This window comes from Dendrobates tinctorius, unplaced genomic scaffold (genome assembly GCF_039654945.1).
Source record: "Dendrobates tinctorius isolate UK_male_01 unplaced genomic scaffold, ASM3965494v1 ptg000189l, whole genome shotgun sequence".
Classification (NCBI taxonomy): Eukaryota; Metazoa; Chordata; class Amphibia; order Anura; family Dendrobatidae; genus Dendrobates; species Dendrobates tinctorius.
Window position 1 is genome coordinate 2213360 of NW_027361856.1, and position 25229 is coordinate 2238588.

The 25229-nt window shown below is 45.7% G+C and overlaps 1 protein-coding gene across 2 annotated transcripts in view; it reads right to left on the reverse strand.

The window, feature by feature from the left end:
- ZFYVE26 (zinc finger FYVE-type containing 26) overlaps positions 1-25229 on the reverse strand; it is a 217620-nt gene that overhangs the window by 124203 nt on the left and 68188 nt on the right. For both annotated transcript variants that reach the window (XM_073552265.1, XM_073552264.1), the window contains exons 16-19: positions 24340-24459; positions 15567-15722; positions 15179-15406; positions 14767-14872 (exon numbers count right to left, since the gene is read on the reverse strand). In XM_073552265.1, coding sequence (XP_073408366.1) covers positions 14767-14872; positions 15179-15406; positions 15567-15722; positions 24340-24459 — 610 coding nt within the window. The remainder of the gene's footprint in view (positions 1-14766; positions 14873-15178; positions 15407-15566; positions 15723-24339; positions 24460-25229) is intronic.

Below are 25229 nucleotides of genomic sequence, written 5' to 3' on the forward strand. Positions count from 1 at the left end.
CCAGTTGGGCCTTTTTGGAAGACTCTACTCAGTGCAAGACATGAAAGTCCGCAAAGAGATTGCTAAAAAACATATGAAGGACTCCAAGACTATGAGAAATAAGATTCTCTGGTCTGATGAGATGAAGATAAAACTTTTTAGTTATAATTCTAAGCAGTATATGTGGAGAAAACCAGGCACTGCTCATCACCTGTCAAATACAATCCCAACAGAGAAACGTGGTGGTAGCATCATGCTATGGGGGGTGTTTTTCAGCTGCAGGGACCGGACGATTGGATGCAATTGAAGGAAACATGAATATGGCCAAGTACAGAGATATCCTGGATGAAAACCTCTTCCAGAGTGCTCTGGACCTCAGACTTGGTTGAATCTTCACCGTCCAACAAGACAATGACACTAAGCACACAACTCTGTGACCATTCTTGACTGGCCCAGCCAGAGCCCAGACCAAAACCCAATTGAGCATCTCTAGAGAACCTGAAAATGGCTTTCCACCAACGTTCACCATACAACCTGACGTAACTGGATCTGCAATGAAGAATGGCAGAAGATCCCCAAATCCAGGTGTGAAAAGAGGGATTTTTGGTTCTTACTGTAAAATCTCTTTCTTGAAGCCTTCATTGGGGGACACCGATTACCATGGGTGTATGCTGCTGCTGCTAGGAGGCTGACACTATGCAAAATAAGAAAACTTAGCTCCTTCCCGGCAGTATACACCCACCGACAGGCACCAAGTACCTCAGTTGGTGCAAAAAGCAGTAGGAGAAGCAACAATAACACTTAAATATGTACCAACCCAACAAGGGGCTCGTAGGCCCAACACGGTACCACTTAAACAGGGAGGGAGCTGTGTCCCCCAATGAAGGCTTCAAGTAAGAGATTTTACGGTAAGAACCAAAAATCCCTCTTTCTTTATCGCTTCAATGGGGGGGGGCAGAGATTACCATGGACGTCCCAAAGCAGTCCCCAAGGGTGGGAAAAGCACTTAGGGAACGAGAAGGAAGGACTTAGATCGGTCGGTGTGCCACCGCCGCCTGCAGAACCTTCCTACCCAAGCCTGCAACAGACGAGGCCTGGGTATGAACCTTGTAAAACCTCGCAAAAGTGTGCAAGGACGACCAGGTCGCGGCCTTGCAGAGTTGCAAAGCCGAAGCCTGGTGTCGGACAGCCCAAGAAGTCCCTACAGCTCGGGTGGAGTGGGCCCTCACTCCTGGAGGGGGCCGTTTTTCGTGAACGCGGTAAGCTTCCAGTATAGTAGAATGAATCCAATGAGCAATCGTGGATTTGGATGCCGGGAGCCCTTTCCGGCGACCTTCAGAAATGACAAGCAGGGAATCGGATTGACGAAAGGAAGCGGTCCTGGCAAGATACACGCGCAAGGCTCTCACTACATCCAACTTGTGAAGCTACTTTTCCAGTGGGTGAACAGGCAAAGGGCAAAAGGAAGGAAGGACGACGTCCTCATTAATGTGGAAAGAAGATACCACTTTGGGAAGGAAGGAGGGAACGGGCCTGAGAACGGCCTTATCCTGATGGACGATTAGGTACGGGGGAATGACAGGATAAAGCCGCCAGATCAGAAACTCTCCTAATGGATGTAATGGCAATCAGAAAAGTTACCTTCCATGAGAGAAGGGAAAGAGGAATGTCCTGAATAGGCTCGAAAGGCGCAATTTGGAGAGCGCCGAGAACGAGGTTAAGATCCCACGGATCTATTGGAGAATGATGAGGAGGGGCCACGTGGGCGACTCCCTGGAGAAAAGTCTTAACTTGCGGAAAGGGGGCCAGATCTCTCTGGAAAAGAATTGACAGTGCCGAGACCTGGCCTTTGAGAGTACTGAGGGACAGGCCCACGTCTAGGCCAGATTGGAGGAAACCAAGAATGGACGGAATGGAGAACGACAATGGAAAAACATTGTTGTTGTTGCACCAACAGAAAAAAGCCTTCCAGTACCTATGGTAAATGCGGGAGGAAGCTGTTTTTCTAACTCTGATCATGGTCTGAATGACCTGGTTGGAAAAACCCGATTCTCTCAAAATCGCGGCCTCAACAGCCATGCCGTTAAACTCAGAGACTGAGAACTCTGGTGGTAAAGGGGGCCTTGAGAGAGAAGATATGGACGGTCTGGAAGCCTCCAGGGAACGTCCGCGAGCATGTTCACGAGTTCCGCATATCAAGGTCGTCTTGGCCAGTCTGGAGCTACTAGAATTACTGGGATGCCTTCTGACTTTATCTTCTTGACCACCCTTGGGATCAAGGCAAGGGGAAGAAATAGGTATGGGAGTTGGAACAGGGACCACGGGATTACCAGGGCGTCGCAACCGATGGCCAGAGGGTCCCTGGACCAGGCTATGAAGCGAGGAACTTTGTGGTTCATCCGAGACGCTATGAGGTCGACGTCCGGGGTGCCCCAACGCTGGCATATCTGACTGAAGATTGTGGGGTGTAGAGACCATTCACGACGCTAGGCCCTGGCGACTTAGGAAGTCGGCTGCCCAATTTTCCACCCCTGGAATGTGAACGGCGGAGATCGCCGGAACGTAACGCTCTGCCCAACGCAGAATCTTCGCTACTTCTGCCATTACTTGTCTGCTGTGAGTGCTGCCCTGGTGGTTTATGTATGCCTTGGCTGTGGCGTTGTCTGATTGAATGCGGACTGGTTTGCCTACGAGGAGAGACTGCCAGCTGAGGAGAGCAAGGAAGATCGCTCTGATTTCCAGAAGGTTGATGGGGAGAAGCGTCTCCTGGGCGTTCCAGCGCCTTTGGGCCGTTTTCCGATGGAAAACCGCTCCCCACCCTAGAAGACTGGCATCGGTGGTGATGACTTGCCACTGAAGAGGGAGAAAGGAGCTTCCTTGACGGACTGACGAAGGTATTGTCCACCAAGTTAGGGATTGCCTTACCCTAAGAGGCAGGGATATGGGACGGTCCAGAGAAGCAGAGGTCTTGGCCCAGGTTGAAAGGAGGGACAGCTGGAGGGGACGAGTGTGAAATTGTGCGAAAGGCACTGCTTTCATTGAAGCTATCATCTTCCCCAGGACCGTCATGCAGGACCGAAGGGGAATAGGCCCTGTCCGTTTTAGGGCTCGGATTCCCTTGCAAAAAGCTGAAAATTTGTCTTTCGGAAGGAATACCCGGGCTAGGTTCGTGTCGAATTCCATGCCCAGGAATGTCAGACGCTGAGTCGGGAGCAGGGTAGACTTCTCTCTGTTGATTATCCAGCCGAGACGGGAGAGAGTATCCAGTGTTATCTGAAGACTTTGAAGACAGTCTTGGCGGGACGAGCCCTTGATCAACAGATCGTCCAGATAAGGGACAATGAGGATCCCCCTGGAGCGAAGTATGGCCATGACTGCTGCCATCACTTTCGCAAAGACACGGTGAACCGAGGCTAGGCCGAAGGGAAGGGCCGTGAATTGATAGTGATCTTCCTGAATCGCAAAACAAAGAAATCTCTGATGTTGCAAACAAACAGTTACAGTATGTGAAGATAAGCATCCTGTATGTCCACAGAGCAGCGGTACTCTCCGGGTTCCATCGAGGCGATCACTGAGCGCAGGGACTCCAACCTGAAGTGGAGGATCCGCACGTGGCGATTGAGCAATTTGAAATCCAAGATTGGGCGAAGGGAGCCGTCTTTTTTCGGGACTACGAAGAAATTCGAGTAAAAGCCCGAAAAACGTTCATTTGGCGGAACGGGAACAATTACTCCGGCGGATAGGAGGGAGGAGACGGCCTGAAGGAACCCTGGGGTCTGGGACAGATGTCTTGGTGGTCGAGGCAGGAAGAAACGTCTCTTTGGGAGGGGAAGAAAATTCGATTTTGTATCCAGAAATGATGATTTCCCTGACCCATGCGTCGTCGACAACCGACAGCCACGCGTCCCTGAAAGATGAAAGTCTGCCTCCCACCTTGGAAGAGCTTCCAGGTGGGGGTGGCCCGTCACTTGGAGGAAAATCTACCGGAGCGGGAGCCTGATGACCTGGAGGGTCGGCCTCTTGAACTCCAGTGTGGTGCAGGTTTATACGATGGTTTCCTCCGCTCCCTGGAGGTAGAGGGCCGGTCTTGCTGGGATGAACCTTCCACGGAAGAGAAGGGGCAAAAGGACCTAAACAGCCGAGAAGGTTTTCTGTTGAAAAACCATCTAGGCCGAGACTGAGGAAGGGAAGTACTTTTACCCCCAGTGGCGTCAGAAATTATCTGGTCCAGCTTGGCGCCAAAGAGCCTAGAACCGTGAAATGCCAGGTTGGTGAGCGACTTTTTAGAAGTGGTGTCCGCACTCCATGCCTTCAATCAAAGGATACGGCGTATGGCTACTATGTTGCTGTTAGCTCTTGCTGTGCACCCAGCCGCATCCAGGGAGGCGGCCAGGAGGTATTTACCCGCATGATTAATTTGGTCTGCTAAATCCGCTAGCTCGTCCTGAGGAGCTGACGCTAAGATGCCCTTCCGAAGAATTTTTGCCCAAGCTGAAATGTCTTTCGCCACCCAGGCGGTGGCGAAAATAGGACAGAGAGAAGCGCAGGATGCCTCAAAAATTGATTTAGACAGCGATTCTATCTGCCTGTCTGTTGGATCTTTAAGTGATGCCCCGTCCGGAAGGGATAGAACCGTCTTAGAGGCAAGACGGGAAACTGGCGGATCCACTTCGGAAGCTTTGGTCCATTTTGCGAGAAGGTCCGCATTAAAGGGATATAGCACGTCTAAGTACCTGCGGCCTGAGAATCGCTTCTCAGGGTGTTCCCAGTGTTTGATTAATGTCGCTTCAAACTCTTTGTGATTAGGAAAGGTTCGGGAGGGAGGTCTCGCAGAGCATTCCTGTAGGGGAGTCTTGTCCTCTTATCTTGAGCGTTTGGAAAAGAGCCGATATGAGACTATCTACCATGTCCCGTGTTTTGGACAGGTTGTCTGTTTCTGAATCAGACCCAGATTGGGAATCTTGGTTTGACTCAAGGTCGTCTGCTGAGGAATGAGACCAGGAAAGCAGTCTGGGTGAAGCGGAGGGTCCTTGCGAGTCGGAATATGAGCCAGAGAGAGCCCGCTTCCTAGAACTCCTACCCGGTCTGTCCCCTTGGAGGTCGCGGTCAGGTGCAGACAACTCACCTTGAGAGGCGGTCAGAGCACAGGTGGCTGAAGATAGCTGCGGTAGTCGTTCTAAGACCTGGACCAGGGACTGGGACACCTTAGTCAGGTCAGAGACTGACTGTGACATTGCAACGGCCCACTCTGGGGGAGGGAGGGTGCTCAAACTCAGGGATTCGGTGTGCTCCTGTGGGGCAGACATAGTGGAAGGACTGCAGGACGGGCAGAAGGGGGATGACTGACCTGATGCCCACTTCCTTTTACAGCACACGCAGGTGTAGTGAGTAGCGATGGGTGTAGAGCAGGGAGCCCTTGCAGGGTTGGGCATATGTGTAGTCTGCGGCAGTATAGCAGAGTGTATCTGCCGAGAGTACTGCAGGAAAGAGGGGTACTGCCGAGGAGGGCTAAATTGATCGCCAGACAGATGCGCAGCCTACTGTGAACCTTATGTGCAGCAGACCGCAGAAAAAGCTGTGCCCCCCGCGCCAGATCCGTGACAGGATGAACGCTCAAAGAACTGAAGGACCCTAGAGGGGGGCGGAGCTTAGCGGACGTGCCGCTGATTGGTTAAAGACTGAGGGGGGGCACGGTTAAGGGGCATACTGTGAGGCTGTGAAACTGAAAGAAGCCCAGTGATGGGCTAGGAGAAGGCGCCAACAAAGCGCGCGCAGAGCGGGGGGCGTGCCAGCTGTCACCCAGAAAGTAAAACTACCGGCTGGACTTCCTTGTAACGCTGCCGGAGTCTGTGAACACCGCAAGGATATGCAGGTACTGAGAGGGTTAACTGCCTACGGGCTCCCCGCCGAACACAAGGCTGTAGTCGGCGGTGTGTTCCTGGTGAGGTGGGCAAGAATTTTGAAACTGGAGTCGGGCGTGGTCATGAAAGCGGCCATTAGAGGGGCCGGCCCCGGGGTTGGTGGGGGCATTAGGATTGCTTACCTGATGCCCACTTCTCTGTCCATGAAGAGGATTGACCACAGGGGCCCACGCTTTGAAGGGAGGCCGCTGGGAGCGAAAATCCTCTGTCCCCGCACTGTGCCCAAGCAGTGCAGAAGACGGTGTCAACCCCTTGATGGAAAGGGGGAAGGTCACCGCCGGTGACCACCGTCTTCCTCTCAGCCCTTTCCCAGGAGAGGGGTGAGGAGGGGAATTGGCTAGGACCAGCCACCTGCCATCCGCCCGTAGCACCAGAAGGTCATAGGGAAAAAGGTCCTGCCTGCGGGTCTGAGAGTTGCGACGTGGGCGACACCACATTGCTCGCTCTGCTGCCTGATATGGGAAGGCAGGGTGAGAATTTACACCCTGTTTCCCAGCGCTGTATCTGAAAAATAAATGGAATAGACTAATAACACACACACAAAACCTAAAAAGGAAAAGTTAACTGCGGATCTGGGGAGATCCCGGCCCGCCTCCTACAGACACTAAGAACAAACTGGGGTACTTGGTGCCTGTCGGTGGGTGTATACTGCCGGGGAGGAGCTAAGTTTTCTTATTTTGCATAGTGTCAGCCTCCTAGCAGCAGCATACACCCATGGTAATCTGTGTCCCCCAATGAAGCGATAAAGAAATCTTGTTGCATCATTCCCAAGAAGACTCATGGCTGTACTAGCTCAAAAAGGTGCTTCTACTCAATACTGAACAATGGGTCTGAATACTTATGACCACATGACATTCCAGTTTTTCTTTTTTCAGAAATTTGCAAAAATTTCTACATTTGTTTTTTTTCAGTCAAGATGGGGTGCAGAGTGTACATTAACCCCTTCACCCCCAAGGGTGGTTTGCACGTTCATGACCGGGCCAATTTTTACAATTCTGACCACTGTACCTTTATGAGGTCATAACTCTGGAACACTTCCATTGATCCCGGTGATTCTGACATTGTTTTCTCGTGACATATTGTACTTCATGTTAGTGGTAAAATTTCATTCAAATAACTTGCGTTTATTTGTGAAAAAAATGGAAATTTGGCAAAAATTTTGAAAATTTCGCAATTTTCCAACTTTGAATTTTTATGCCCTTAAATCACAGAGATACGGCACACAAAAAACTTGATAAGTAACATTTCCCACATGTTTACTTTACATCAGCACAATTTTGGAACCAAAATTTTTTTTTGTTAGGAAGTTATAAGGGTTAAAAGTTGACCAGCGATTTCTCATTTTTACAACACCATTTTATTTTTAGGACCACATCACATTTGAAGCCACTTTGAGGGGTCTATATGATATAAGAAAATACCCAAAAGTGACACCATTCTAAAAACTGAACCCCTTAAGGTGCTCAAAACCACATTCAAGAAGTTTATTAACCCATTAGGTGCGTCACAGTTATTTTTTTGAATATTTAAAAAGAAATGAACATCTAACTTTTTTTCACAAAAAAAATAATTCAGGTTCAATTTTTTTTATTTTACCAAGGGTAACAGGAGAAATTGGACTGCAAAAGTTATTGTGCAATTTGTCCTGAGTACGCTGATACCTGATTTGTGGGGGGGAACGACTGTTTCGGCGCATGGCAGAGCTCAGAATGGAAGGAGCGCCGTTTTACTTTTTCAATGCAAAATTGGCTGGAATTCAGATCGGACGCCATGTCAAGTTTGGAGAGTCCCTGATGTACCTAAACAGTGGAAACCCCCTACAAGTGACCCCATTTTGGAAACTAGACCCCCCAAGGAACTTATCTAGATATGTGGTGAGAACTTTGAACCCACAAGGGCTTTACAGAAGTTTATAACGTACAGCGGTACAATTAAAAAATCATATTTTTTCCACAAAAATGATCTTTTCACCCCAATTTTTATTTTCCCAAGGGTAACAGGACCGTAAAAGTTATTGTGCAATTTGTCCTGAGTACGCTGATACCCCACATGTGGGGGTAAATCACTATTTGGGCGCATGGCAGAGCTCGGAAGGGAAGCAGTGCCATTTGACGTTTTTGGCTGGAATTGAGATCGGACACCATGTCGCGTTTGGAAAACCCCTGATGTACCAAAACAGTGGAAATCCCCCACAAATGACACCATTTTGGAAACTAGACCCCCTAAGGAACTTATCTAGATGTGTGGTGAGAACTTTGAACCCCCATGGGCTTCACAGAAGTTTATAACATAAAGCCATACAAATAAAAAATCATATTTTTTCCACAAACATGATCTTTTCACCCTCAATTCTTATTTTTCCAAGGGTAACAGGACCGTAAAAGTTATTGTGTAATTTGTTCTGAGTACGCTGATACTCCACATGTGGGGGTAAACCACTATTTGGGCGCATGGCAGAGCTCGGAAGGGAAGCAGCGCCATTTGACGTTTTTGGCTGGAATTGAGATCGGACACCATGTCGCGATTGGAAAACCCCTGATGTACCTAAACAGTGGAAACCCCCCACAAATGACACCATTTTGGAAATTAGACCCCCTAAGGAACTTATCTAGATGTGTGGTGAGCACTTTGACCCCCCCAGTGCTTCACAGAAGTTTATAATGCCCGGGCGTGAAAATAAATAATTCGTATTTTTTCCACAAACATGATCTTTTAGTCACCATTTTTTTTATTTTCCCAAGGGTACCAGGAGAAATTGGACCCCAAAAGTTGTTGTCCAATTTGTCCTGAGTATGCTGATACCCCATATGTGGGAGAAAACTACTGTATGGGCACACGTCGGGGCTCGGAAGGGAAGTAGTGACGTTTTGGAATGCAGACTTTGATGGAATGGTCTGCGGGTGTCATGTTGCCTTTGGAGAGCCCCTAATGTACCTAAACAGTGGAAAACCCCCACAAATGACACCATTTTGTAAACTAGACCCCCCAAGGAACTTATCTAGATGTGTGGTGAGCACTTCGAACCCCCCAGTGCTTCACAGAAGTTTATAACGCCCGGGCGTGAAAATAAAAAATTCGTATTTTTTCCACAAACATGATCTTTTAGTCACCATTTTTTTATTTTCCCAAGGGTACCAGGAGAAATTGGACCCCAAAAGTTGTTGTCCAATTTGTCCTGAGTATGCTGATATCCCATATGTGGGAGAAAACTACTGTATGGGCACACGTCGGGGCTCGGAAGGGAAGTAGTGACGTTTTGGAATGCAGACTTTGATGGAATGGTCTGCGGGTGTCATGTTGCCTTTGGAGAGCCCCTAATGTACCTAAACAGTGGAAAACCCCCACAAATGACACCATTTTGTAAACTAGACCCCCCAAGGAACTTATCTAGATGTGTGGTGAGCACTTCGAACCCCCCAGTGCTTCACAGAAGTTTATAACGCCCGGGCGTGAAAATAAAAAATTCGTATTTTTTCCACAAACATGATCTTTTAGTCACCATTTTTTTATTTTCCCAAGGGTACCAGGAGAAATTGGACCCCAAAAATTGTTTTGCAATTTGTCCTGAGTAGGCTGATACCCTACATGTGGGGGTAAAACACTGTTTGGGCGCATGGCAGAGCTTGGAAGGGAAGGAGCACCATTTGACTTTTTCAACTCAGAATTGGCTGGAATTGAGATCAGACGCCATGTTGCATTTGGAGAGCCCCTGATGTGCCCAAACAGTGGAAACCCCCAATTATAACTCCAACCCTAACCCCAACACACCCCTAACCCTAATCTGAGCCCTAACCCTAGCCCTAACCCTAGCCCTAACCCTAAGGCTGTGTGCACACGCTGCGGATTTTGCTGCGGTTCCGCAGCGGTTTTGGCTGCTGCGGACCCGCAGCAGTTTCTGCTGCGGTGTACAGTACCATGATTCCCTATGGGAATCAAAAACCGCAGTGCAGACGGTGCGGAATTTTCCGCGCGGATTATCTGCGGTTTTCAATCCGCAGAAAGAATTGACATGTCAATTCTTTCTGCGGATTCTCCTGCGGTTTGCCATCTCCTCTATTGAGGAGATGAAAAACCGCAGGACAAAACCGCAGAGCAATCCGCAGGTCTTTTGACCTGCGGTTTCACCTGCGGATTTTACAAAATCCGCGCGGATGAATCCGCACCTAATCCGCAGCATGTGCACACAGCCTTACCCTAACGGGAAAATGGAGATAAATACTTTTTTTTTAGTTTTATTATTTTTCCCTAACTAAGGGGGTGATAACGGGGGGTTTGACTTACTATTTATGGCGGTTTTTATGTTTGGCGGCTGTCACACGCTAAAAGACGCTTTTTATTGTAAAATAGTTTTTGCATCACCACATTTTGAGAGCTATAATTTTTCCGTATTTTGACCCACTGAGTCATGTGAGGTCTTATTTTTTGCGGGACGAGTTGACGTTTTTATTGGTACCATTTTCGGGCACGTGACATTTTTTGATCGCATTTTATTCCTATTTTTGGGACGCAGAATGAACAAAAACCAGCGTTTCATGAATTTCTTTTGGGGGGGTGCGTTTACACCGTTCCGCGTGCGGTAAAATTGATAAAGCGGTTTTATTCTTCGGGTCAGTACGATTACAGCGATACCTCATTTAGGTCGTTTTTTTATGTTTTTGTCGGTTTTATGCAATGAAAACTATTTTATATAAAAAATAATTATTTTTGCATCGCTTTATTCTGCGAGCTATAACTTTTTTATTTTTTCGCTGATGATGCTGTGTGACGGCTCTTTTTTTGTGGGACAAGATGACGTTTTCAGCGGTACCATGGATATTTATATGCGTCTTTTTGATCGCGCGTTATTACACTTTTTGTTTGGCGGTATGACAATAAATCATTATTTTTTGCTTTGTTTTTTATTTTTATTTTTTAAGGGGTTCGCTAAAAGGGTTAACCAATGGGACAGTTTTATAGGGCGGGTCATTACGGACGCGGCAATACCTAATATGTGTACTTTTATTGTTTTTTTTTATTATTATTTCCAAAAAATGGATTTATTGAGGGAATATTTTTTTTTTTTTCTAATTTATTTGGCGATTTTTTTAAATTTATTTTTACATTTTTTTTTAATTTTTTTTTTACTTTATTACATAGTCCCAGGTGGGACATCACTGTCCTGTGACAGATCGCTGATCTGTCACATCACAGATCACTGTGACAGATCAGCAATCTGTCACAGGCATTGAAGAAGACTTCCTCTTGCCTGCGCTTTGCAGGCACTGAGGAAGCCAGCTTCCTCAGGTCCCCGAAGGCCCCCGTCGCCATCTTGGATTCGGGGGCTTGGAGGATAGGAGCCCCCCGCAGCAGCGCTGCACATTGCGCTGCCGTGGGGGGCTCAGGGAAGCACGGAGGGAGCCCCCTCCCTGCCGATGCTTCCCTTTAACTCCCGGTACACCGTGATCATGTTTGATCGCGGTGTGCAAGGGGTTAACGTGTCGGGGGCGGTCCGTGACCGCCCCTGACACATAGTGCCGGGTGTCAGCTGTGATAATCAGCTGACACCCGGCCGCGATCAGCGGCGCTCACCACGTGGGCGCCGCTGATCGCGGTAGACGTACTATCCCGTCCACGGTCATACGGGCCCGGGTACCGTGGACGGGATAGTACGTCGGATGTCAGGAAGGGGTTAATGAGAAAAAACACTTTTTTGAATCTACCAAATGGATGTAATGAACCAGAGTGAAAAATTTAAAGGGGTCTGATTACTTTCCGTACCCACTGTATATGTATATAATTTCATTTTTTACATTTTAAAATCACAAAAAGGAAAATGGTCTGATGCAAAAGTTTGGGCACCAAACATGGTTATTACCTTGTATCACCCCCTTTTTCAAGTATCACAGCTTGTTAACACTTTTTGCAGCCAGTCAAGAATCTTTCAATTCTTGTTTGAGGGATTTTCATCCATTCTTCCTTGGAAAATTCTTCCAGTTCATTGAGATTCCTGGGTCGTATTGTATGCACTGCTATTAGCGACAAATATTCAATGATGTTCAAGTCAAGGGACTGTGAGGGCCATTGTAGAACCTTCAGCTCACGACTTTTGAGATAGACTAGTATGGATTTTGACTTATGCTTAGGATAATTATTAGAGATGATCGAATAGCTTTGGATAAGTGCTTATCCGAATAGCTATAGCACTTACAGATTAGCTGCATCGGTAACCTGAATACCAGAAGCACTCACGATAATTAGCTGTTTGGCGCCTCAGCTGCATGTGTTGCTGCTGTGTGACAGTCAAAACACATGCATGGAGAGCACAACAAATAGGCTCTCCATGCATGTGTAGGGACTGTCACACAGCTGCCACATATGCAGCTGCTGCGCCAGTTGATTATCGGGAGCGCTTCGATGCAGCTATTCGGTAAGCGCTATAGCTATTCGGATAAGGAGTTATCCAAACCTATTCGACCAATCCTAATCATTAACCATTTGTAGAAATCATCCTTTTTCCAATATCAGCTTTTTTTTTTTTTTTTTTTTTACAAATGGTGTTTTGTTTGCATCAAGAATTTGTTGACATTTCGTTGAATCCATTATTCTCTCTACCTGTGAAATGTTCCCCACATCATTGGCTGCAACACAACCTTAAAGCATGATTGATCCACCCCATGCCTAATGGTTGGTGAGATGGTCTTTTCCCAAAATTATATGCCCTTTGTCCTCCCCCCATACCTTTGATCATTGTGGCCAAAGAGTTCTATTTTAACCTCGTCGGTCCACAAGAATTGTTACCAAAATGCATCAGGCTTGTTTAGATGTTCTTTTGCATACTTCTGATGCAGAATTTAAGATGAAAACGCAGGAGAGGTTTTCTTCTGATGATTCTTTCATGAAGGCCATATTTGTGCAGGTGTCTCTGGAGTTGTGGTACACGGTTCTAACAGGGTGGGCCATTTACATGGATGAACCTAAATAAAATGGGAATGGTTGGTGATATCAACTTCCTGTTTGTGGCACATTAGTATATGGGAGGGAGGAATTTTTCAAGATGGGTGGTGACCATGGCGGCCATTTTTAAGTCGGCCATTTTGGATCCAACTTTATATTTTTTTTTAATGGGAAGAGGGTCATGCGACACAAACTTATTGAGAATTTCACAAGAAAAACAATGGGGTGCTTGGTTTTAACGTAACTTTATTCTTTCATGAGTTATTTACAAGTTTATGACCACTTATAAAATGTGTTCAAAGTGCTGCCCATTGTATTGGATTGTCAATGCAACCCTCTTCTCCCACTCTTGACACACTGATAGCAACACAGCAGAAGAAATGCTAGCACAGGCTTCCAGTATCCGTTGTTTCAGATGCTGCACATCTCGTCTCTTCACAGCGTAGACAATTGCCTTTAGATGACCCCAAAGATAAAAGTCTAATGGGGTTAGGTCGGGAGACCTTAGTGGCCATTCAACTGGCCCACGAGGACCAACCCACTTTACAGGAAACTGTTCATGTAGGACCTGACACCCATAATTGATGATATGGTATGTGGTATGGAATATGGGGTACAAAGATAGTGGGGCCATTCTTCATCAATGGAAACCTCAATGCCACTGGATATCTGAAATTGCTACATGATGAGGTGTTGCCCTCTTTATGCACTGAAGACAGCGCGTTCCCTGAGTTTTCCAGCAAGATGGTGCACTACCACATTATGGGTGTCAGGTCCGAGCATTCCTACAAGGAATCTGACCCCCTTAGACTAGCATTTCTTCTGCAGTGTTGCTATCAGTGTGTCTATCAGTGTGTCAAGAGTGGGAGAAGAGGGTTGCATTGACAATCCAACACAATGGGCAGCACTTTGAACACATTTTATAAGTGGTCATAAACTTGTAAATAACTCATGAAAGAATAAAGCTACGTTACAACCAACTACACCATTGTTTTTCTTGTCAAATTCTCAATAAGTTTGATGTGTCATATGACCCTCTTCCCACTGGAAAAAATAAAGCTGGATCCAAAATGGAAAGCTTCAAAATGGCCACCATGGTCACCACCCATATTGAAAAGTTTCCCCCCTCCCATATACTAATGTGCCACAAACAGAAAATTGATATCACCAACCATTCCCATTTTATTTTGGTGTATGCATATAAATAGCCCACCCTGTACTTTTCAGAGTCTGCTAAATCTTTCTGAAGGTCTTTTGCAGTCAAGCAGGGGTTCTGATTTGCCTCACTAGCAAGCGCATACAACCACCTATTTGAAATATTGCTTGGTCTTCCAGACCTTATATTGACCTCCACTGTTCCTGGTAACTGCCATTTCTTACATTTTGAACTGACGAAAGGGCCACTTGAAAACGCTTTGCTATCTTCGTATAGCCTTCTCCTGCTTTGTGAGCCTCTATAATTTTCAGAGTGCTAGGCAGCGGCTCAGAAGAATCTATGGCTAATCTTTCTTAGAACAAGGTTAGAGGAGGCTGAGTTTTTATAAAGCTGGGAAATTTGCATCACCTGGCCTTTCCTAACAATGATGTCACCATCACAAGCCATAAGCCTAACAGGTTAATTAAGGTCTGAAACCTTGGTTCAACGTTATCTGAGCACACAGATCTCCAAAGGTGCCCAAACGTTTGCATCAGCCCATTTTACTTTTGTAATTTTTAAAATGTTAACAATGAAAACATATATTTTGCCCAAAATACACAGGAAATGTGTCATCTTTAACTTTAGCCCTTTTAGAGATCATCTCATCTTCAACTTGCTTAACTGTTCACAATTATAGTAATTTTGACCAGGGGTGCCCAAACTTTTACATGTCACTCAGTGTATGCCATGTTGGGAAGGTGTCAACCTAATATGTGCTCCACAGCTCAATGTTACCTTTCTGCTGTAACCTGTCGCTCAAACAACAAATGGGACATCAGCTGGAATGGCTTCTGTTGCATAAGAACGAAGGGATTCGCTACTTTTATTTCCGAAGAGTTTTCTACAAAACAAAATTTAGTGATAACTGCAAAGCATTTGGTGCCGTGTCTATGTATGGACCTGCTAATCTACAAAGTTAGTGAGAGAAGCAAACAAGAAAATCACCACTACATTATCCACAAGATTGATAATAAAAGCATAATTTGTGGGGGTCCTGGTTTGGAGACCCTCATCAAGTGTTGATCAGTGTACCCCTGTCTGAATTATCAGTTGCCACACCACTTCTCTAGACCGCGAATGGTGCACATAATTATACAACTTTACCATTCGAGACGGTGAAGCTCAGTGCAAGTCTGTTTTTACTCACCCAGATCGGGATTTATGCTTTGGATAATAACTTTTGCGAAGGTGTCTATGTAGGAAAAAAAGCAATGAAGGGGGCTAGAAGTTAAACCGTGCCGGTCTAACAGCGGTGCAAGTTCATCTAGGTTACTGGTGAGAAAAGCCATTTGCTTGCGAACCGTATGGAGATGAATATCCTGAGGTTTCATCGACAGCTGCTCTATTAGGGACTGAATCACATGTGCCCTTGGTTCTGAAAAGACAAAAAATAAAATAGTGATGATTGATGGAAATGGATTTAAAAAAAAACAAAAAAAAAAAAAAAACTAGTCTAATAGAATGCTAAGCTTACAAGAAAGAAGAAACGGGAGAATAGTGACTCACGTCATAGGGATAGGTGGGACTGGACTTACCGGGAGAAGCGATTGCAGCTGCAAACTGTGCCATGCTCTTCTCCAGCTCGTGGCTCAGAGTGATGTGGCGAACCATCTGGTCATCTCGCAGCACAGAGTAGCAGCTATGTAAAAGCTCTGGGATGCTACATTTCAGTTGGCCGCTTATCTTCTCTTCTGTAATGTCATGGTTAGGAAAAAATAAAAAGCAAAATTCAGTAACCCAGAAGTTTGAAAAGAGGGGTTTTAGGATGCAAGATGGTAACAGATTTACCCACAACTGGTGCTGCTCTTGAGAAAAAAAGTTCATAATCTAAACTGACTTGTAGAAGATGGACGTAAGACACCATTCCCCATTCCTTCAATCCTGCTTGGATTTCATCAGTGTCATCAATGTAGACTATGCCCGACAGAGCCTAATTTAAGTAATCTAATTTCCCTGTTCATCATTTACAAACTATTGTTGCTGGGATTGTTGGCCCAACGAGAAGGAATATTTCCAACCGACACAAAATGGTCAAGCTATTCTCTCCGATGGCATTTCTCGTGAAGCAGTCATTCTCATGGGTTTGGGTTAAAGCAGCTAATACATGAACATGATATTCAAATTATTAGGACTATTTAACCTGTTAACGACCAGGTTCTGTGAACACACAGAGCTGATCCAGGGCTTTAACCCATAGCTATTGTAAATTTATGGTGTGGGGGTTAAATCACCTGTAATCTAGCTGCAGCAAGTCCAGTCAGGGGGACCATACGGTAAAAAATAAAAAAAAAAAAAGTGGGAACCACATGGGGATTTTTGAAATCAAACGATTGCAGGTTAAAAACTCACCTGAAAAAGGAATAAAAACAAATTAAAAAAAATAGAATTAGACTTACCGATAATTTGTTTTCTAATAATCCACCACGACAGCACACAGGAGGAACAACAGCCTGAAGAACTTTTCTCACAAAAGACAAATCTCTAATGGATGCCAAGTCAAGTCTTTAATACTTGAAGCAGCTCTGCAGATCTGCTTGATGAAACGCCGACTTTCTCAGCCCAGGAGACTTTACCGCCCTAATGGAATAAATGGTGAACTTCTGGACCTGGTATGCTTCAGTAATTGCTCTTTTTATCAAGTTGGCCACCAAGGTCTTGGGAAGCCTTCTTCTCCTTATTTTGGCCATATAGCTGAGCAAATAAATTTTGTTCTTTCCTCCACTTCTTCATCTCCTGGAGATAACGAAGGACTCCTCTCCTTACGTCAATAGTGTGGAATTCTTCCCCATTGTCTTCCTTGGGTTCTGGCAGAAGGAGGATAGAATTATCTCCTGAGATCTGTGAAAGTCTGAGACTACCTTAGGTAGAAATGATGGGTTGAGAAGGCGCACTAGTCGGTCTTCCAGGATTCTCAAATATGGTTCGTTCATTGATAGAGCCCGTAGTTCGTCCACCCGTTTGGTTGTCGTAATTGCTACTAGGAACACTGTTTTCCAGGACAGTCTGTCTTGTTTTATTGATAAGGGTTCAAATGGTGGAAGTGTCACCCCTATAAAGATAAGTTTCCAGGAGAGAAGTAGACTGATCAGTCTGGGATGCATATGGGAGAGTGCTGTCAAATCTTTCACCCAACAGTGCTAAGCCAGGCTCTTGTTGAAATAAGAACTCAACCCAGCCACCTGAACTTTTAGGATATGGAGTCTGAGACCCTTCTCAAGGTCTTCTGGCAGGATGTCAAGAATCTGGGCGATGTTTGGTTGCCGAGGATCAGGATGTTCAGGAGCACACCATGATACTAACATCTTCCAGGTTTTGTGATATATGGCATTCTTTACTGGCTTCCTAGTTTTTGAAGGGTAAATGACTGTCCAAAAGGCCCTTGGCTTTTAAAATTGAGAATTCAGAAGCCAGGCCGCAATGTTTAAATTCTCGATTTCTGGATGGTAGAATGGCCCCTGGTGAAGGAGATCTCTGACTGGTGGCGGACCATCCACACACAGGTTGCTTAATGTTCGAAATCAGCTTCATTTTGGCTAGAGTGGTGCTATCAGAATTACTTTGGTCCGCTCATTTATCTTCTGCAGAGATTTGGCAGAATGGGGACCGGAAGGAAGGCATATGCTTGAACTTCCACGGGGGGGGCAAATGCGTCCATGCTTAGGACAAGCATCATATGAGTTCAATGAGAAGTACTGGGTTACCTTTGCATTCTGACGTCCTGAAAACAAATCCACTACAGGGTAACCCCATTTCCTGGTCAATATGTGGTAGACTTCTGAATTCAGACTCCACTCTCCTGGGTGAATCGCTCTTCTGCTAAGGAAGTCAGCCTGTATGTTGACTGTTCCTCTTATATTAAGGGCTGATAAGGAGAGATTTACCTCTGCCCAGGAGAATACTCTAGCAGAAACCGCCTTCAGGTCTTTATATCTTATGCTTCCTTGGTGACAGAGGTGCGCGACCGTCGTAATATTGTCAGACTAGACTTTCACATGGGCGTCTCGAATCAAAAGATGTTGCTGACCTGAGTATTTCTTCTACCCTCTTTAATTCCCTGAAATTGCCTGACCAGTGCCTCTGGAGGTAGGTCTAGGAGACCACGGCTCCCCATCCTCTTTTGCAGGCATCTACCTTTATGGTTACCAGCGGGTCCTGATCCAAGGAACTCCTCTGTTTAGGGTTCTTGGCTTGATCCACCAAAATAGAGGTTTTTATCCAGGTAGGTATTGGAATTTTCTTGTTCAGAGACTTTGGGGATCCATCAATTTGTCAGAACATAGCTCTGAAGGGTCCTGGTGTGTGCTTGGGCCCAGGCCACTGTCAGGATGCAGGACTTCACGGAGCCAAGGAGTGGCATAGCGGACGTCATCGATATTGATCTTTTGATCCGTAGGACCCTTATCCTTGATTTTAACTGGATCTGTCTGCTTGGGTTAAAAGGATGTCTGCCTGTGAGAGTCCAGTAGAACCCCTAAGAACGTCTTTGTAGATGGGACCATGTCCAACTACTGGTGGTTCACTAGCCACCCCAGAGATGTCAGAATCTGGGTTGTCGTTTGTAGATGCTCCTGGAGTAATGGTATAGAGGAGTCCACAAGAAATAAGTCGTCGAGATATAGTATTATACAGCTATCCTGTGAGACATGACTTTCACCATAATCTTCGTGAAGATCCGTGGCACCAAATTTATCTTGAAAGGGAGTACATTGAACTGACAGTGTATTATCTGCTTCCACTGGACAGCCGCGAACCTTAGAAACTTCCAACAGGTCGGGTGAATCGAGACGTAATAGCATGCGTCTTGTAGATCGATTGTAGCCATGGTAAAATTCTGTCCTATCAGGGGAACTGTTGAGCTGATTGATTTTATTTTGAACCTCCAATGTACAGTTGTGGCCAAAAGTATTGACACCCCTGCAATTCTGTCAGATAATACTGTTTCTTCCTGAAAATGATTGCAAACACAAATTCTTTGGTATTATGATCTTCATTTGTCTTAAATGAAAAAACACAAAAGACAATGAAGCAAAAAGCAAAACATTGATCATTTCATACAAAACTCCAAAAATGGGCCAGACAAAAGTATTTGCACCCTCAGCCTAATACTTGGTTGCACAACCTTTAGCCAAAATAACTGCGACCAACCGATTCCGGTAACCATCAATGAGTTTCTTACAATGCTCTGCTGGAATTTTAGACCTTTCTTCTTTGGCAAACTGCTCCAGGTCCCTGATATTAGAAGGGTGCCTTCTCCAAATTGCCATTTTTAGATCTCTCCACAGGTGTTCTATGGGATTCAGGTCTGGACTCATTGCTGGCCACCTTAGAAGTCTCCAGTGCTTTCTCTCAAACCATTTTCTAGTGCTTTTTGGGTCATTGTCCTGCTGGAAGACCCATGACCTCTGAGGGAGACCCAGCTTTCTCACACTGGGCCCTACATTATGCTGCAAAATTTGTTGGTAGTCTTCAGACTTCATAATGCCATGCACACGGTCAAGCAGTCCAGTGCCAGAGGCAGCAAAGCAACCCCAAAACATTAGGGAACCTCCGCCATGTTTGACTGTAGGGACCGTGTTCTTTTTTTTTGAATGCCTCTTTTTTTTTTCTCCTGTAAACTCTATGTTGATGCCTTTGCCCAAAAAGCTCTACTTTTGTCTCATCTGACCAGAGAACATTCTTCCAAAACGTTTCAGGTAAGTTTTGGCAAACTCCAGCCTGGCATTTTTATGTCTCGGGGTAAGAAGTGGGGTCTTCCTGGGTCTCCTAGCATACAGTCCCTTTTCATTCAGACGCCGACGGATAGTACGGGTTGACACTGTTGTACCCTCGTACTGCAGGGCAGCTTGAACTTGTTTGGATGTTAGTCGAGGTTCTTTATCCAACATCCGCACAATCTTGCGTTGAAATCTCGTGTCAATTTTTCTTTTCCGTCCACATCTAGGGAGGTTAGGGACAGTGCCATGGGCTTTAAACTTCTTGATGGCACTGCGCACAGTAGACACAGGAACATTCAGGTCTTTGGAAATGGACTTGTAGCCTTGAGATTGCTCATGCTTCCTCACAATTTGGTTTCTCAAGTTCTCAGACAGTTCTTTGGTCTTCTTTCTTTTCTCCATGCTCAATGTGGTACACACAAGGACACAGGACAGAGGTTGAGTCAACTTTAATCCATGTCAACTGGCTGCAAGTGTGATTTAGTTATTGCCAACACCTGTTAGGAGCCACAGGTAAGTTACAGGTGCTGTTAATTACAGAAATTAGAGAAGCATCACGATTTTTCGAACAGTGCCAATACTTTTGTCCACCCTCTTTTTTATGTTTGGTGTGGAATTATATCCAATTTGGCTTTAGGACAATTATTTTTGTGTTTTTTCATTTAAGACAAATTAAATGAAGATAATAATACCAAAGAATTTGTGTTTGCAATCATTTTCAGGAAGAAACTGAGTATTATCTGACAGAATTGCAGGGGTGTCAATACTTTTGGCCACAACTGTATAATGTATTGGTTGAGGGGTTTCAGGCTGGTTAATTCTTGTTTTTTGTTCAGAAAAAGATGAGTAGTGCCAACTGTTTTTCTCCATCTCTGGGACTAGTGAGACCACCCTCGAGGAAAGCAGATTTTTTAGACAGGAATTTAAGGTGATGTGAAGTTTTTGTGAAGAGAGTCATGTTATTCTCACTCTCTGTGGGGAATAGGAGGCAAACATTTTTACTCCTTCCTGGATGGACTTTAGGACCCAAGGTTTTGTGTGCACATGTTGTGGCACTGTAGAAGGATTCCTGCAATACGACCCCCACTTTCCTTTTGTCATCATGGTTTATTCTGATGCTGGCCTTGGGAGAGAAATAAATTTCTGCCCTAACCGCTTGTGGGGTAGCTCCATCTCCCAGTCTTCCCTTTACTTCTGTTCTGAGGAGGTTGCACCTGAGGGGGCCGAAAGGACCTTTTCCTAGAGTTTCTCGGCTCAGGCAGGGATTTTGTCTTGTTCAGAGCCTTCCGCAGCAAGTCGTCTAGGGCCGGTCCAAAGACATACTTTCCTGTAAAGGGGATAGAACACAGCTTCACTTTTGAAGTTACGTCAATACTAGAGTTGAGCGAATTTGCTCGGGTCCCTGCATATTTGGCAAGCTATAGCGCTTACTGAATAAGCTGCAGACGGAACCCGGCTTCCTAGATCGCGCCGGCTGATTAGCTGTTTGGCTCCGCAGCTCACAAAGCTATGACACATGCAGCTGCGGAGCTGAACAGCTGATCAGCTGGCCCGATCCAGGAAGCCGGGTTTCCTCTGCAGCTTATTTGGTAATCGCTATAGCTTGCCAAATAAGCAGAGACCCGAGCAAATTCTTTCAACTCTAGTTACCATCCCATATCTTTAGCCAGAGTGCACGTCTCACCGACTTTGTTAAGGCAGATGATCTTGCCGCCACTTAGTGATTCAACAGAAATGTCTGCCAGAAATCCCCGTAGCCTTCTGGAAGAGCGGTAAAGATGCTAGAATGTCTTCCCTAAGAGTACTCACAGAAAGCTGTTCCTCTAGCTCAGTGTTCCCCAACTCTGGTCCTCAAGAGCCACCAACGGTTCATGTTTTCAGGATTTCCTTAGTATGGCCCAGGTGATAATTGCAGTACCTGCACCGGCAATAATTCCATCACATTGGCCATACTAAGGAGAATCCTAAAAACATGTCCTGTTGGTGGCTCGAGGCCTGGAGTTGAGGAACACTGCTCTAGCTGAACAAGCCAACGAGACACTAATCTAAGTAGAGACCGCATTAGTGTTACGAAGCGCTGCTGAAGTTTTTAAAGATTTCCTCAGAAGGCCCTCCATTTTGTGCTCTAAGTAATCCTTTAACTGGGAGGAATCCTCAAATGGCAAGGTCGGCATCTTAGCTACCCGTGCAACCTGAATATCTATCTGCGGCACATCAGACCAGCATTCCGCAATTTCCTCATCCACTGGAAACATGTCTTTTAGTTCTGCGGGAGTGCTTAACCCCTTCTCCGAAGAATCCAATTCCTCCAAGACAAACTCCCGGATGTTCCTATGTATGTGGAACACTAGCTTCCTCCTTGACCAGAGACTGACGAACATCTCCTCTTGCACCGTACGTGTAGTCTTCTCTTCTACATCCATGGTTCTCCTTACAGCCATAAGGAGTTCTTCCATATGCTCAGAGGAAAAAAAAAAAATACTACTTCCTTTTCCGACGAGCTCCAGGGCCAAGGCTTCACTAACCTTCCTCCAGAAAGTCTTCAGGCATGGATATCTCCTCCTGAGAGTCTGAATCTTCTTCCTCGCACACCTTCCCACTTTTTAGCCGCTGGAGGGACACTGGGAGCAAGTACTGACTGGGAGAAGGAGGCCAGGGAAGATTGTATCTCCTGACGGACTATACTTTTAATCGCCATCCTTAAGGAGGGTAGCTCCACTCTGACATAGGGGTTTTCTATGTGAAGATAAAAAGTTTCTTTGCACAGATTGCACACTTGTGGCTCGTGGTCTTAGATTATTTGCTCCTTGGTACAGGTTCCATTGTCGTCATGAAAGAAAGGGGAGAAGGAAATAAGCTCTCATGCCCTGTACCTGAACCATCAAGGGGAATCCCAATGTCTGCATGTTTACAGGTACTGGAACAGCGCTGGGCTCTGCAGATGCAGAGTGGGAAGGACCTAAATTATCCATACTACCACCATAAGATTGGTCCTACCTTAATTCGTCCTCTTTCCGGGGCTCTTATACAGGTGACCGGACCAGCGCCTCCTTTACATTAGAGGGACTCCTCCCCCTGTGTTGCCAGTTTGAGGGTAAAGGATCACAGGATGCAGGCCTCCTCTGATTTGCGCCGCTGCACTCTGTGGAACGCAGAAACCGGAAGCGACTTCATCAGAAGACAACCTGGCGTCTGACGCAACTTCTGGAGACACATGCGCTCCGGTGAGGGAAGCTGGAAGCAAGCAGCGCGCCGCGTTTCAACTTCACCAGTCCAGTGCTCAAGGAGGGGTGGATGGGCTGGAGATCTCAGAGGGGCCTCCAGCCTGAAGACCCCCCCAGACCTTACTCGAAGGCTCGGACTGGAGGGGAGAGTCCTGAGTCCGTGGGAGTCAGGAACAGGGCAAGGAGTGGAGAGGTATGCCCAAATCTATCTCCCCCTTTCCCGCTAGTATCTTCCCCAGTATCTGTCGCTGGCACAGAGCACATTACAATTACCTCTTCATCCCTATAGGGACAGAAAAAAAAACACTGGGGAGAGGAGGTGGGAGGGGCCATTTGACCTCTCATGTTTCCTGTTGTCCCTATAAGGATAAGATGTCATCTTTCTGTGTGCTGTCGTAGATGGTTATTAGAGAACAGATTTTTAAAAACTTATATTTAAAAAAATTATATTTAAAAAATTGATTTAAAAAAAAATAAATAAATCATTCAAATCCCGCCACCTTCTTGCAAAGGCTATGTTCACACATTTCGTTTTTGCTGCAGTTTTTATGCAAATGTCAAACAACGTTTTACAGTACCAGCAAAACCTATGAGATTTCAGAAAATCTCATGCATACACCATGTTTTTTTTTCCTGACTGAATTGGAAAACTGCTGGACTTTTGCACACTCCAGCATGTCACTTATTTCAGCGTTTTTTCACCCATAGAAAGCAATAAGTGCAAAAACTGAGCAAAAAAAAAAGCAGCCAAATGCAGGTATCAGGTTTTGCTCCATTTTTGGTGCAAAAACCTAAGGAAGTGGTATAATTTGCTTTGGGGAGCAATTATCTTTTATCAGCTTGCCGAAGAGACAATTTAAACACTACAAAAAAAAAAATTGCAGCAAATGCGCAGTTTTTTTCTGCTTTTTAGAAGCAGCTTTACTGCCAAGAAAACAGGTTTTGTTTGCCTGTAGAAAAAAAAGCAACATGTGAACATAGCCTTATTAAAACTAATAAGCATGTATAAAAAATAAACATTGAGTATCAATGTGTCCGTAGCTTTCAAAACAGAAAATTAATTAAACCCAAATCAGTAAAAGTCGTTAAGAGGGGGAAAAAAAAAAACCACAAAGCCAGAAATGGTGTGGTAAATGGTAAAATTAATGGAGTCATTCACGACTACAGCTCGCTCTGCTGAGAAGCAAGCCCTCATACTGCTGTCTGGAAGCAAAAGTAACACAAAAGTTATGGCTCTTGGAAGAAGGGATAGAAAAAAAGAAAAAAAACCCTAGTCAAGAGGAGAATATAGTCAAAACATTTGGCTACTACAAACATAACATTGGTGCCAGAAAGAAAAGGGACACTCAGTGCAGAAACAATGTTTTTACCTATCTCCGTCTGCCCTTGTGGTAGGCTGAGGTAGTTAATAATTTTACTTATTTGCTGAATTACGCTGTGGACACCTCTGATCCCTTCAGGATGCTCCATAACCACATCATAGGTCCGGCCTGAAGAAAGAAAACATTTTCTTTTTACTTTTACCAGCCTAATCAACTAGATCTCATTTAATCATGTGATAAATAGGAAGTGCATGCAGGGAAGTGAAGGAAAGTTACAGCACCTACAGTCCAGGAAAAATGAAGAGGGATCACCAGTCACTTGGAAGTGCCATTTCCCCAATTTTGGGTGTGGTTTTCTTTTGTTCCTGCTCCTCTCCATTCTTGAGATCAGGCCCCTTCTCCACAATTTATAGATCAATTCTCAATAGTCAAGGGGGCGTGTTCCGAAAGGAGACTCCCAACAAAGCATTGAAGAACTCGCCAGTTAGGTTTACATACAGGGGAACCTCATGTCTCAAGAACAAAGCGGAGTAGGAACAAAGGAAAAACATTGCCAGGTTCAGAAAGGCGGCATTTAGGCTGGTTTCACATTAGCGCTTTTTAAGCGCACGCACGGCCGGGGGTAGCTCCGCCCCCGAGCCGGCTCTCTGCCCGGCGTGCCCGCCCCTTGCTTGTAGCGCCGCCTCCTAGCGGACAGCGGCACCTGCGATCGGCGCACCCTATCTTTAGCATAGGGTGCGCAGATCGTGAGCAGGCCGTGCGCTAGTTGTGCTTTGACCTGCGCTGCGCACTTTTGACGGTGCGCCGTGCGCGCCAAAATCCGAAAAGTTCGATTTTGGCGCGCACGGCGCACCGTCAAAAGTGCGCAGCGCAGGTCAAAGCGCAACTAGCGCACGATCTGCGCACCCTATGCTAAAGATAGGGTGCGCCGATCGCAG